General features: G+C 43.8%; 1 protein-coding gene across 3 annotated transcripts in view; it reads right to left on the minus strand.

Moving 5' to 3' along the window:
* The window catches only part of atp10a (ATPase phospholipid transporting 10A), a 252,799-nt gene that overhangs the window by 160,753 nt on the left and 76,436 nt on the right, over nt 1-15,610 (minus strand). The window contains exon 1 of one of the 3 annotated variants that reach the window (XM_069891893.1): nt 14,321-14,976. The exons of 1 other annotated variant lie outside the window; for it this stretch is intronic. In XM_069891893.1, the coding sequence (XP_069747994.1) occupies nt 14,321-14,784 (464 nt within the window). In that variant the 5' untranslated portion in view covers nt 14,785-14,976. Of the gene's footprint in view, nt 1-14,320; nt 14,977-15,610 lie in introns of those variants that run through there. One more of the 3 variants, XM_069891895.1, reaches the window with a different exon arrangement.

A 15,610-nucleotide genomic window follows, 5' to 3' on the forward strand; every position in this document is an offset into this window, starting at 1 on the left:
AACATCCAACCACATTCTCAAGTGCCTTGAATTCCATGATGTGGAGGAATAGGAAATAATTGCTCACTTCCTTCCAGCTAATGCATTCCTGTTGGTTTGAAATTCGAGGAACACAACTAAATAGTAGGGCATTTAGTTCCTCACGCCTGCCCCACTATTTAATATGTTCATGATTGATGTATTTAAAACACACAGAAATGCTGGAGGAACTCAGCCGGTCTCGCCCATAGGAGATAAAGATATATTACTGGTTTCAGGTTTGAACCTTCCTTCAAGGAACAAGCAAAGAACAGAAAGACTGAAGAATTAGTAAGTGCAGGACATCCAACTCACACCTTTTTATTGGTCTGATAAGAGAAGAGATGAGCATTGATTTTGGCTCTGTGAAAGGAATCAGAGGGAAAAGGGAAGCGAGAGACCGAGACCGAGACAAAGCTGGGGGAAAGGTGACATGCGGAAGAAATGAGTGGGGGTTGGAGTTAAACTGAAATTGGAGAAGTCCATATTAATGCCACCAGATTAGAGGGTGCCTAGATGGAAGATGAGGGGTTGTTCCTCCCCTTTGGGGGAGTTCTTAGTCTGGCAGTGCCTTAATTCATGGACAGACATGTAAGCAAGGGAATGGGATGGGGAATTGAAATGCATGGCTACTGGGAGATCCATGCTATTGTGGTAGGCAGAGCAGAGGTGTTCAACAAAGCGATCTCCCAGTCTGAGGCCAGTCTCTCCTATGTAGAGGAGACTACGATGGGAGCAAGAGTAGATGACCCCTGTTTCACACTTCTTGTGGTTGATGTATGCTCGTCTCAACTCCTCTTTGTCAGTTATTCGCAACCACAATTCTTCAATTTCGCAAATATCTCTCTCAACATTAAATACTTCCATTGATCTAACCACTTTCACCCTTGAGGGGTAGGGAATTCGAGAGATTCAGTGCCCTCAGAGAATTTTTTTTTTAAATTATTTAGAGATACAGCATGGTAACAGGCCCTCAGCCTGTGCTACCCAATTAACCTACAACCCCAAACATTTTGAAGGGTGGAAGGAAACTGGAACATGTGGAGGAAACCCATGCAGGTACAGGGAGAATGGACGAACTCCTCACAGACAGTGCTGGATTCGAACACTTGTCACTGGCGCTGTAATAACATTGTGTAAACCGCTACACTAAACGGGGGCACCCATATATTTTATGCACAACATAGTCACATCTGCCCTCGCCACCAAACCCCCACCCCCCCACTAACCTCACCCAGAGCTGAAGAGTCTAAAACTTGAAGGCATAGACTAAGGATGAGAGGGGAAAGTGTGGTGATACAACCACAAGCCTACTGCAGGGGTCAATCTCTGCACCTGCAGGAAGACCACCCAAGGACTGGCTCCACCTGGCCGGCTATCAATAGACTCTCTAGGGGGCTGACTCCACCTGGCTGGCTGTCAATCAGCTGACCCGAATATAGACCTGAGCCGGCCCCTCTTGAGCCAGTCACACAGGAGCCACCGAAGCATGAATTGATGTTCAGACTTCAACCTGAATAAAGCCTGTTGTACAGTCTTTTGAGTTTTGTACTTGCTTCCTGCTACCTCAACGCACCACAGCAAGTTTTATTTTAAAGAGCTAAGAGGTGCCTTCTTCCACACAGAGGGTGGTGGGTATACAGAACGAGGAAATGCTATCATCTCATCAATATTTCTATGACATCTAGACAGGTGCATGGAAAGATTTGGAGATAAATGGCCAAACACAAGCAAATGGGATCTGCTTAAACAGATAACTTGGTTGGCACAGACAAGTTGCACTGAAGGACTTGTTTCTTTGAATTGAAACTCCATGATTCTATGCTTGAAATATTCACTGCAGTGCTACTGTTGATGAAGGACAAAAACAAAATACCACAATCCAAGGCAGTGGTAAATAAATGCACACATTAACCACGTTCCAAAACACAACCTGTACCATACATTTACAGGTAATCCTCCACGAAAAATGCTTGGGGACGATTTAGAAATTATCACTCTCCACCAAATATCTTGCTTTCAGCTTTCTCTCGCATCTGCTCAAGACCATGCTGACTGCAGAGCACCCTGTTAATGCAAACCTGACCTGCAGTAGGGGCAAGGTGCCAGTGGTGAGATAAACTTACAGCTGGCTTCCCAATCTCCGACACAGAATGAAAATAAACACAGCCTTTGCATTCGCTCAGATCCCATAAACAGAATCTGTGCTCTGGGAAAATTGCCCTCATTAAAACCTTTCAGTAAACTGTGAGCTTGGAGGGGTTCAGTCTTGCTCTGCATGGGAAAAAACACTGCATCTTCTCACAGCCTGGAATGAAAGAGATGCACCGTGGTCAAAAATAAATGGAAACAGGCCCAACCCAAAACTGTCTCTGATGCCAGTCAATTCTGACTCACTTTCGCCAAGGCCAGCTGCCAAGTAGAGTGTAAAGGAACAACTTGTACTGCTCATTCTTGCTCATTTAATTTACACTGGTTGAATTTAACCAGCCTGCCAGGGCCTGAGGTGGGGCAGACAGGGGAAGTCCATCAAAATATTATACTTTAACATTTTTAAAAATTCAGCGACAGTGCAATGAGAGACTCTTCTGGCCGCCCCCAATTTAATTCCCATTCATTTTTGAAAAGTGGGAGGAAACTGGGGCACCCAGAGGAAACCCATGCAGACATGGGGAGAAGGTACAAACTCCTTACAGACAGGAACAGTTTCTAACCTGGGTCACCGGCAGTGTAATAGCATTGCATTCACTGCTGACTGAGCTACCTCAACCTCAACTCCTCCTCTGTATCAGATCTCCTGAGACCGCAAACTTTAAAAGATTTATCTCCCTCCCTTTTAAATACTTCTAATAGCTGGCCTTCACAAATAGCTGGGGTAGAGAGTTCCACTACCCTCTGCAAGAAGAAACGTAATTTCATTTACATTTAATTTACACATACAGTAATGTAACAGGCCCTTCTAGCCCATGAACCCATGCCATCCAATACCCCATTTAATCTACAACCCCAGTACATTATGAAGAGTGCAAGAAACAGAAGGACTCGGAGGAAACACATGTAGATGCAGGGAGAATGTACAAACTCCTTACATTTGGCATTGGATTCAAACCTGGATTCCTGGTGCTGTACCTTTCTTCTTTGGCTTGGCTTCGCGGACGAAGATTTATGGAGGGGTAATGTCCACGTCAGCTGTACCAGAATTGCGCTAACCGTGAAGGAAACCGTGCAGCTTCTTTGTTTTGATTGACCATCCCTTTTATACTGAAGCTACATAACTTAATAGAGGTGTACCCATTTATGAGGGGCCTAGAAAGGGTGGACATCTGAGGTGATAATAGCAAGGGCCAGAGGACATCTGTTTAAGTAAAGTGAAGGAAAGTTTAGGGGAGATGTCAGAGGTAAGTTTAAAAAGAAAACAAGAGTGGTGGGTGCTTGAAATGCAGTGGAAGGAGAGGCTGGTACAATAGGGACATTTAAAAGACTCTTAGATAGACAAATGATTGTAAGGAACCCAGAGTGGTATGGGTGTGTGGTGGAAAAATTAGATCGTAGTGGAGTAGGTTTAAGTCCAAAGTTCAGATTTATATGACAAAACAGAATCCAGAGGTTCTTTTTCCTGAGAGCCAGGCAGAATTTCTACTTTCTACAGCACAAGATCATGGGCTGAAGGGCCTGTACCATGCTATAATGTTCTATGCTCTACATCCTTGTGCTTAGGACTGTTCCGCCAACGTAAACATCTACCCTTTCACGCTTCCTTCGGCTCTTACTTATTTCGACAAGAACATTCCTTAATTTTCTAAACTCCAAAGACCCAACACACTTTATCTCTCGTGAGGACACCGACACTGCCTGCCACCATCCATTTACTTTCGAGGTTGGCAGCTCAATGCATGTTAATCAATTCTAGTAATACAGGCCTTAGCTTTCAGCCTTTCAGGATGCTTTGCCATCTTCATGCAGCCACTCCACCTCCCTTCATCCACCATCAGAATAAAAACAGCACAAAGGAGACTAAAATACAATTCATCACAGGCAGGAACATCCACTCCCCCTCCACCATCAGACTCCTCAATAACAAACTCAATCAGAGACTCATTTAAGGACACTAACTTTGCACAATTTTTTATGACCTAATATTTATTTTTTTCTGTATTGAACAGATTGCTTACATTTCTTTGTTGACATTTCCCTCTTTTGTAATGCATATTTTTCTTGAGTACAGTTACCGATAAGAAGAAATTCTGCAATAAAAAGAATCTCAGGGGAACTATGCACGTATTCTGACAATAAATCTGAACTTTGAATCTCACTATTCAAGGTTCCATTAATTAATATTTTATTATTGATTAATACTCAGCAACATTTCAGAATCTTTGGCATATTTTGCAAAGATTCAAGAATCTTTTGCTGTGCAATACTCTCTTTCAGTCCGCAAGTCTCTAAGTCTCTTATTACTAGGAGAAATGGTCAAGTTGTACCACATTTTCCAGCTCCCATCGGTCCTTCTCTTCCCACCTTCATTCCCACAAGAACAATACAGCATAAGGAAGGGGTTACTTCCATTCATGGTTTTCTCCCCACAACTCTACAAAAATATTACAAAATCAGATTTTATCTGCCCAGCTATGTTCCCAATCTTAACTACTCTTAACTCTTAAATATATAGCAAACAAAATGCCTCTTTTCCACTGGCACCCTGTCCCAGGGATTAACTGGGAATTTATTGAGACAGGGTCCAGTGGAAAAGGAACCCTGTCCGAACACTGGCGTCAAATGATGTCATTTCACACTGGGGATTAGCCACCTCTACCTCTACTCATAGCCCTGGCGTTTGTTGACGCCGCTGGCGTGCTGATAAAAAGGGACAGCAGAAAGTCACCTGCTTCCAGTTGAACACTCTGATCCTTGGGATGAGTTATGTTCAGTGGAAAAGCAATTAGTGCCCAAGTCAAGGGTGACCCTGTGGAAACGGCACAAAGGGGTTCCTATCCCAGGACACTGCACTGCCAATTAATTGGGATGCTGGAGAAAAAGGGACTAAAGAAGAACCTGGAGTGGCTCAGCAGGGCAAAGAGTATTGATAGAGAGAATAAAAAAAAACATACAGCACATGAGCCTTCCATCCATGAGCCTGTGATCCCCAAGATACTCTAATTAGCCAACAACACTCATCTCTTTTTGAAATCTGGATAGAAACCAGAGCATGTAGACGAAACCCACACAGTCACAGGGAGAACATACAAACTCCTTACAGATAGCACCAGATTCAAATCCAGGTCAATAGTATTTTGCTAACCTCCCCACTGCACTATCTGTAAAAACACAAGGCTGGAGAAACTCAGTAGGTCAAACAGTGTTCTTTATAGAGCAAAGATAAAGACAATATAACCAACAGTTCAGGCTTGAGCTCTCCTCCCAGCTATGACTATACCTACTTGCCGTCCTTGCTTCAATGTTTCAGATCAGGCCATTCTACCCGACCAGAGGAAATAGTTCTTCCCTGCTCACTCTATCAGATCTCCTCATTCTTCCCTTGTTTTGTGGAGAACAATGCCAGGAGGAAACTCCACGTTCCGGCATGAACATCCCTCCCTCACACCACCTCTAACTATTCTTCAATCTGATTGGCCTTCTGGCTGACAGCAGTTTGAAATATATCATCCAACAGAAAATGCATAAACATTGTCCAGCTCAATGAATATAGGATTTATATGCCTGATTCTGATGCCAGTGTGTTGATTAAACCATTGGAGAAGGGACAACAGAAAGTCACCCATTTCCAGTTAAAGGTAGAACACTCTGATCGCCGGGGATGATGAGTTGTGTTCAATGGAAAAGCACTTAGTGTTCCAGTTAAGGGTGGCCCAGTGGCAATGGCATAAAGGGTTTCCTATCCCAGGACAAGGATAACACCGTAGTTACGTTGCTGGGTCACTAATGCAGAAATTCATACTAATTATCGAGAAAATTGGTCAAATCCCACTATAGCAACTTCAGTTAAATTCAGTTAATTAAAGAAACTAACAATGTAAAAGTAATGATGAACATTAAATTACTGGTTTGGGTTAGGGTTATTAAAGTCCAACAGTTCCTTCTGGGAAAGGAAATTTGCCATTCATACCCAATCCAGCCAAATGTTACTTTAAGCCCAAACCAATGTGGTTAACATTACAATCCCCCTAAATGACCATGAAAAGTCACTCAGTTCAAGTTATCTGCCCCTTCCCCCACCATTTTATTTAGGCACCTGCCTACATTTTGCTCAAACCTTGATGGAAATCTAAGAGTCGAAACATTGGTTATGTATCTTCATCTTTGCTATATAAAGTACACTATTTGACTTGCTGAGTTTCTCCAGCGTCGTGCTTTTACTTCAATCATGGTGTCTGCAGACTTTCAGTTCAAGAAATGAATGGACAATAAATGCTGCCATCATTGGTACTGTACACATCTGCTGAATAGTTTTAAAAAGCTATTTGTAATCCAATGCATTAGGACATGGAAGACTTGATCTATTTCCAATGTGAAGTATTGTATGCTTCTCTACATTAAATTTAATTTGCAATTGGCTTCACTAAAAAAACCCCGGCTCATTCAGTAATATAGGAGGGTCTGCAGAGAGATAGTGATGGGTCCAGTGAGTGGGAAAGGGTCTGGTAAATGGAGTATAGTGTTGATAAATGAAAGGTTATCACTTTGGAAGGAGAATCAGAAGATCAGATGATTACGTAAATGGTGAAAGATTACAGCATCTAATTGTGAGGAGGGTCTTGGTAGTGCGTGTGAATGAATCACAAAAGCTTAGCTTTCAGGTGCAACAGGCAATCAAGAAGGCAAATAGAATGTTGGCCAACATTCCTGCAACTGGAGGGATTGAATTTAAGAGCAGGGAGGTTGTGCTGCACCTATACAAGATACTGGTAAGACTGCACCTCAGATTTCAGATGTATTGTCAGAGTACATACAATCCTGAACTTTTTTTTTTCCCTATTGGCATGGCAGAATTACCACTTATTGGCAGCTCAACAAAAAAAACTGCACACAGCGTACACGTAAACAAATAAAGAACTTTTCACAGCTAACAAATATAAACAAACTGACTGTGCAATAGAGAGAATTAAAATAAATCAATAAAGTGCACAAGTAAGACTCCTTAAATGAGTCCCTGATTGAGTGTGTCATTGAGGAGTCTGATGGTGGAGGGGTAATAGCTGTTCCTGAACCTGCTGGTGCAAGTCTTGCAGCACCTGAACCTCTTTCCTGATAGCAGCAGGGAGAACAGTGTATGTGCTGGGTGGTGTGGATCCTTGATGATTGCTGCTGCTTTCCAATGGCAGATGTTTTCAATGGTGGGGGCGGGGTGGGGGCGGCTTTGCCTGTGATGCCATGAGCCTTGTGGACAAGGCTACCTCTTAGAATGCTTTATGCTCAGGTGTATTGGTGAGCCCAGACCAGACCATAATGTAGCCAGTCAGCACACTTTCTACTACACATCTGTAGAAAATATGGAGTATTTTGTGCAGTTCTGGTCTCCTTACTTCAAAGATATAGAGGAGGTTTACCAAGTTGATTCCAGAGATGAAGGGTTTATCAGGAGATATCGAGTTGCCTGGGTCCTATACTTATTGGAATTCAGAAGAATGAGAGGGGATCATAAAATTTTGAAAGGGATAGAAATGATAGAGAGAGAAAAAGATTTTCACATTTAGTGTTCTCTCTCCAAGTTTTCCCAATCCTCTAGCTTCTAGCTAACTGTGATAGGCATGAGCTTTCAGTCTCCACCCACAATGAAAAGAATATTTTGTACTTACTTTGATTCAGAACCATTTTGGCTATATCACCATCAGTCATTTTCAACAATATTTTTGTACCACATAGCAGAGAATAAGCAAAAGGCACAGTGAGTAGTGACGACGGTGGTGACGACGGATGGTAACAAACTGGTGCCAACAGAGCGACATGGGCAAGTGAGGTCAGGTGTGAAATTTTCCACTTGAGGTGTCACGTTAGCGCTCAGAAGGTTTCAAATTTTGGAGCATTTTGGATAAGGGGTACTTGACCTGTATCATCTCAAAGTGCTGGAACCTGCATCTACATCATGTCTCCACTAAAAAGAGTGGTGCTGAGTTTAATTCTTGTTAAACTAAATTCTAAATGGTGATTAAGTATTTTAATTTACATAATCATTCCTAAACCACTTTCCTGGTCAGTCATATAAAGCAACAGACTGACTCTCATTCTGAATGCATGAGTCACTCCTTTATGAGAAGGGAACACATTGTGCACAACTCCAGACCAAGTAAAAGTCATTTAATTTCCTATTTTTAAGCCAAATTTATTTCAAATTTCTCATTTCAAAGGAGAAGCTGATAGAATGTTCTGCCACATGTGGGAATCTTCATCTACGGCTGTTGTTTCAGAGTAAGGGATTGCCCATTTAAGTTAAGAGATATTTCTTCTCTCAAGAGCATGGTACATCAGCCTTTACCACCACCCCTGGGAAAGCATTTCAGGCACCTACAACATGGTGTGTAAAAAAAAAAGTACCACTGATGCCTCCCCTAAACTTTCCTCCCTAACTTTGGTTAGGGTTAGGTGTTTGCTATTCCTGCCCTGGGCTGTCCTCCTTCTCTATGCCTCTCAGAATCTTAGTGGACCTCTATAAGTCTTCCCCCATCCTATGCTCAAAAGCGAAAAGTCATTGCTCTGATAACCTTACCTCATAAGATTTATTTTCAAATCTAGGCAACATTCTGGTAACACTCCCATCCTCTCCATAGCTTCCACATCCTTCCTATAATGAGGTTACCAGAACAAACACAATACTCTAAGTGCTGTCTCCACCAGAGATTTGTAGAGTTGCAACGTATCCTCTCAACTCTTGATATTAGCCTTCATAAATCAAAGTAATGAGTACAGGTTATAGCAAAGTTATATAAGACATTGGCAAGGCCAAATTTGGAGTATTGTGTGCAGTTTTGGTCACCTAACTACAAGGAAGATATTAATACAATTGTAAGAGTGCAGATAAGATTTACCAGGATGTTGCTGGGATTTGAGAGACTGAGTTACAGGGAAAGGTTAAACAGGTTAGGGCTTTAATCCTTGGAACATAGAAAAATGAGAGGAGATTTAATAGGGGTATACAAAATTTTGATGGGTATGGATAGAGTAAATATAGATAGGCTTTTTCCATTGAGGGTAGGTGACATACAAACCAGAGGACATGGGTTAAGGGTGAAAGGGGAGGAGTTTAGGGGAATATTGGGGGAATTTCTTCACATAGAGAGTGGTGAGAGTATGGAAGATGCTGCCAGCTGAAGTGGGCTCAATATTAACATTTCGGAAAAATATGGACAGGCTCATGGAAGGGAGGTGTGTGGATGGATATGGGTACAGGTTAAGAGAACTAGGCAAATTAATAGGTCGACATAGATTTGAAGGGCCTGTTTTCTGTGTGGATATGGTAACCAACATTTTAATTCCTATTGGTGCCGCGTGACCTGCTGAGTATCTTAAGCACATTTGTGTATTGCCTTCAACCCCAGTATCCACAAACTTTCTAAGTGCTTGAAAAGAGTGCTTTTTAAATTTCCTTCAAAAACTCCATCTGCCCAGTAAAAGCAGCTTTGAGTGTTGCCTGGAGATCAAAGCTATTCCATTCTTACTAGTGGGCATGGAGCCCAATGGTAAGAATGGAGAAGGCAGAGCTGAAAAGAAACAGGACAAGCTTTACCCACCACAGGATCAAGCCAGCAAATGATCTGCCCTTCAACACGTTTCTGGACCTGTGCATGCAAATGATATGAGAGTCTTTGCCAAGCAGAGTCAGATTAAAATCTGGAACTCTGGAAAAGACCCAGCAATGCATGCGCCCCTGTACTACTTACTGGCTGCTTTATTTTATTCACAGTGCAATCCAAGTGCATGGGAAAAGGACTTAAAGATGGAACGGAACTGTGACTCAGCAGTTCACAGAGGCAGGACTTTCTAGAAAGATGATCAAGGGCCTTATCAAAATTACCTGAACACTGGGATGGATCTTCTGTTGCTTTGAGATCATTGCCACTGTGTCTGTTTTCCAGTGATTGGCACAGCATTGTTGGTTGAAGGGTCTGCACTGTACTTTTCTTTGGCTTGGCTTCGCGGACGAAGATTTATGGAGGGGGTAAAAAGTCCACATCAGCTGCAGGCTCATTTGTGGCTGACAAGTCCGATGCGGGACAGGCAGACACGATTGCAGCGGTTGCAAGGGAAAATTGGTTGGTTGGGGTTGGGTGTTGGGTTTTTCCTCCTTTGCCTTTTGTCAGTGAGGTGGGCTCTGCGGTCTTCTTCAAAGGAGGTTGCTGCCCGCCAAACTGTGAGGCGCCAAGATGCACGGTTTGAGGTGATATCAGCCCACTGGCGGTGGTCAATGTGGCAGGCACCAAGAGATTTCTTTAGGCAGTCCTTGTACCTTTTCTTTGGTGCACCTCTGTCACGGTGGCCAGTGGAGAGCTCGCCATATAACACGATCTTGGGAAGGCGATGGTCCTCCATTCTGGAGACGTGACCCATCCAGCGCAGCTGGATCTTCAGCAGCGTGGACTCGATGCTGTCGACCTCTGCCATCTCGAGTACTTCGATGTTAGGGGTGTAAGCGCTCCAATGGATGTTGAGGATGGAGCGGAGACAACGCTGGTGGAAGCGTTCTAGGAGCCGTAGGTGGTGCCGGTAGAGGACCCATGATTCGGAGCCGAACAGGAGTGTGGGTATGACAACGGCTCTGTATACGCTTATCTTTGTGAGGTTTTTCAGTTGGTTGTTTTTCCAGACTCTTTTGTGTAGTCTTCCAAAGGCGCTATTTGCCTTGGCGAGTCTGTTGTCTATCTCATTGTCGATCCTTGCATCTGATGAAATGGTGCAGCCGAGATAGGTAAACTGGTTGACCGTTTTGAGTTTTGTGTGCCCGATGGAGATGTGGGGGGGCTGGTAGTCATGGTGGGGAGCTGGCTGATGGAGGACCTCAGTTTTCTTCAGGCTGACTTCCAGGCCAAACATTTTGGCAGTTTCCGCAAAGCAGGACGTCAAGCGCTGAAGAGCTGGCTCTGAATGGGCAACTAAAGCGGCATCATCTGCAAAGAGTAGTTCACGGAGAAGTTTCTCTTGTGTCTTGGTGTGAGCTTGCAGGCGCCTCAGATTGAAGAGACTGCCATCCGTGCGGTACCGGATGTAAACAGCGTCTTCATTGTTGGGGTCTTTCATGGCTTGGTTCAGCATCATGCTGAAGAAGATTGAAAAGAGGGTTGGTGCGAGAACACAGCCTTGCTTCACGCCATTGTTAATGGAGAAGGGTTCAGAGAGCTCATTGCTGTATCTGACCCGACCTTGTTGGTTTTCGTGCAGTTGGATAATCATGTTGAGGAACTTTGGGGGACATCCGATGCGCTCTAGTATTTGCCAAAGCCCTTTCCTGCTCACGGTGTCGAAGGCTTTGGTGAGGTCAACAAAGGTGATGTAGAGTCCTTTGTTTTGTTCTCTGCACTTTTCTTGCCCTCAGACAGCACTGTACTGGAATGCTATTAAACCACCCCTCAGGAGAACATGAAGCAGTTGTCATCGAAAGGTCAGTAGTGGAGAGGATCAACAACTTCAATTACTGGGTGTCAACATCTCTGAGGATCCGTCCTGGGGCCTCCATGTCAATGCAATCACAAAGAAGGCTCACTAGAGTCTGTACTTCATTAGGAGTTTGATGCGATTTGATATGTTACCAAAGACTCTCAAAAGTTTCCACAGGTATACCGTGGAGAGCATTCTGGTATACGCAATGCACAGAACAGGAAAGAAATCTCCAGAGTTGTCAACTCAGCTAGTGACGTCTTCACTCCTTTGAGGACACCTACAAGAAAGCAGCCTCTCTCCTCAAGGATCCCCACCACCCAGGCCATGCCATCTTCAAATTGCGACCATCAGGAAAGAGGGTATAGGAACCTAAAGATGAGCAACCAGTGGCACAAGATCAGCTTTTTCCCCTCTGCCAGAATGGATAATAAACCACAGGCATTACCTCACTTTATCCTATTTTCTTGCATTAATTTGCTTATTTTTGAAATGTGATATACAGAAATATTTGCACTCTAACGCTGCCACAAAAGCCAAATTTTTGCAACATGGTCATGACAATAAATTCTGATGCTTCTTGAGAATTTATCAGCAATGGGAGCACCTGCCAGCAGATCCCTGCTGGATTCAATGGAAGATGGCATCAGCTGCAATAAAGGCAGGAGTTCACACCCTCAATGATAATGGGAAGTGAAATCAACTCCTTATGGTAAGTATTAAAGTCCAACCGAACATTCATGCAAATTACTCACAGGTGCACAGTGGTTTCTGAAGTTGCACAAGTTAGGAAGTATTCACAGTAGCTAGTGGAGCTACTGCTCACAGTGCCCAATAACCTGGGTTGAATCGGCGAGGATCAGTGACATCACCTCCTGCGCGATGACCGTCAACACCAGGACCCCACAAGCCTGCGTACTCAGCTCTCTACTGCACTCCCTGCGCACACGTGACTATGTGGCCAAACACTGCTCCATCCCCATCTTTAAATGCCTGATTGAGTCAGCCATCAGAGGCTGAAACAGAAAATCCAGTATAGAAGGGAACTAGAGGGACCTCACTCCCTCAACATTAAGGAGTTAGTCACAGACACTCCACTGTCCAAATCAATGGTGTCTAGTTGGAGATAGTAGGCAGTTTTAAGTACCCAGGTGTAAACATCTCCAATGATCATTCCTAGACTAACCCACTCAACAAGATGGCCAAGTAGCTGCATCAGTGCCTCTACTTTCTCAGAACCCTGAGGAAATTTGGCATGTTGTCTGAGTTACTCAACTTCCACTAAAAATGTTCAATCAGTCTGCATCACTGAATGTTACAGCAACTGCTCCACCCAAGACAACAATCTCCAGAATTGTGAACGCAACTCAGACGATTCCTAAGACAGTTCTAGTTTCAGGATGACTGTGTATCAAAAGTAGATCTGATGTTTGATTACCTATATTTGTATCTACATTGTGGTAAAATAATAGCAGTTCTAAAAGAGTTTTACAAATTCTTACATTTCCCATGCAGTTGTACTACTGCTTTATCTAAAGCAACTTTATTTTGGAATTCCTTTCTTTCTAGCGTAGTAGTATTTTGGAATACTAGCATTTCTAGAGCAATGCTATCTGAAAATGATTGACTGGCATACCGATTTCTGGAGGATTTTAGAAATAGAAGTGCCCCAAAATAATACTGATTTTTAAGTACAAGCATTTGAAATCCCGATCATTTTTTACTACCTATTTTTGTTTCTGAAATATATCCAGTTATGCAATATTTGTAAGTCTGAAATAGTATTATTTTGAAATTCCTGTGTTTCTAAAGCACAGCCTAAGCATATCCAAGATCAAGTTAATTTATAATGATTTTTAAATACAGGCATTTCAATTTGCTGTTACTTTGACATATCTGTCTTCTTAATTTTGAAACAACTGTATTTTTTTAAAAGCAGTACTATTTTCAAATTTCTGAGATAGGTTTAATTATGGGGCATCTGAATATTTGGAATACTTAACAGCAGTAATTTTGAAACGTGCAATTTTAATGCAGCCCTCTGCATGAATCAGTTCCTTTCCAAAAGTTTGATCATAGTTTGTGCATCATCGCAGGCACCAAGGTACAGTGTGAAAGCTCAGTTTGTGAGCAGTTCAGCTCCTCAACTTAAACATCACAGAGGAGGAGGAAAAACAGAATGCTGAGTTACAGACCAAAGGAAAAGGTCATTCCAAATCAGTCATATTTAGTTGTTTTAAATCACACCTAGTTTAGGTAAATAGAAAATTAGAAAGCAAAATAGGTATTGCATGCTTTAGTAATACGCCATTCTCCAATAAAATGTTCTTTTAGAAGTAGATGTTCCAAATAATTTACTCAAAAATACTTCCTTTCGAAATAAAGGAGTTTGAAACCAAACAAAAAGGAACTCAAATGTTTAGGTTTACAGGTATTTTAAACATATTTTTGGATAAAGAAACAAACTGTAGGAACGCAGCAGTACTTTTGAGTACTTGAATTCAAAGGCAGGTAGGTGTGCCTATGCATCTAAAGGTACTTTATTTTTCGGAACACCTATATTTCCAATGCTGGTGTAGTTCTGGAATGCGCTGAATTAAACGAGTACTTCTTTCTAAGGCTGTATTAGGTCTTTAATTTCCATATTCCTAAACTGGGTGTAATTTTGCAGAGCCAACATTCTCCTGTGAACACGTACCTGCTGTAGATGAGGCAGTCCATGTGGTTGATCTCCTGGTCAGACCTGTACCTCCTGTAGTCCTCCCACAGGTCCTTGAGTGCGGTCACCGAGAGGATGAAGACCACAGGAGCCAGGGCAAGCTCGGGCTGGAACGCACCCACGATGGGCACGAAGTTGAGCAGGGCGATGAAGACGAAGTAAACATTGGCGAAGCGGTGGAACTGCTCGAAGAGGTTTTTGGGGAGGAAGGAGAACAGCGAGTACTTGGTGGTCTTGAGCCGGTTGTCACCAGCCTGTGGGCGCGCCGGCTTCTCCGGCAACAGGCTGGAGCGGACACTCCTGCCCTCCTTCTTGGATGCCTTGCTCTTGCGAGACATCGTCCAACGAGCCCTCCAACTGCTCTCTTGAGCCATGTTGAGCGCTGCGGCGCCACCGGGAACCCCTCCCTCCACCTTGTGGACCACCAGTCCAAGCAAACTCATACACCGCAGCTGCCAGTCTTGAAATTCCGATCTCAAGTCAGCAAAACCACGCAGGCAAACAACCAACCACAACAAAAAATGAGTGGAAGAAGCAATTGGTCACCAATGGCTCTAACAAGGGAGAGCTTGGAAATAGTAGCCCCAAAATGCAAGTTACTGGCAATAAGATGTGGAACAGTCACCAGAAATAAAAGCTACTCCCCCCCCCCCCCCCCCCCCCCCCCAAGGTTGCAAGATCCAACATACAAGTTAGGCATCCGAATAGCACCAGTTTGGCCGGGCAGAGGCATATCAGAAAAATCACCAAGACTGCAAACCATCCAGTGAGTGGGTCAGCTCGCTACAGTGCCAGAAAGCAGGGGACACATCGCGTTCTCCCGCTGAGTCAAGTGCCGTCCTCTCTACTTCATTCCCTCGGCCACGCACTCGGGTGTAATTAGTTTCTCTTCGTGGTCTTCCTGACAGTTCCTCCTCCCGGTGTTCGGAAACTTCCCTCTTCTCTTCCATCTGGATTGCATATATATAAAATGAAGCGATGCACACACACGAGGCGAGAGAGAGGGAAGGAGAGGGGGAGGGAGGGAAGGAGAGAGAGAGGGAGGGAGGGAGGGAGAGAGAGAGAGAAAGGGAGGGAGAGAGAGAGGGAGGGAGGGAGAGAGAGGGAGGGAGGGAGGGAGAGAGAGGGAGGGAGGGAGAGAGAGAGAGGGAGGGAGGGAGGGAGAGAGGAGGGAGGGAGGGAGGGAGGGAGGGAGAGAGAGAGAGAGGGAGGGAGTGAGGAACCTCGTCGAGGTTAGAGGCGTTTGGAGAAATGTTGGTCGAGTTTTTA

The sequence above is a fragment of the Narcine bancroftii genome, chromosome 7 (genome assembly GCF_036971445.1).
Source record: "Narcine bancroftii isolate sNarBan1 chromosome 7, sNarBan1.hap1, whole genome shotgun sequence".
NCBI lineage: Eukaryota > Metazoa > Chordata > Chondrichthyes > Torpediniformes > Narcinidae > Narcine > Narcine bancroftii.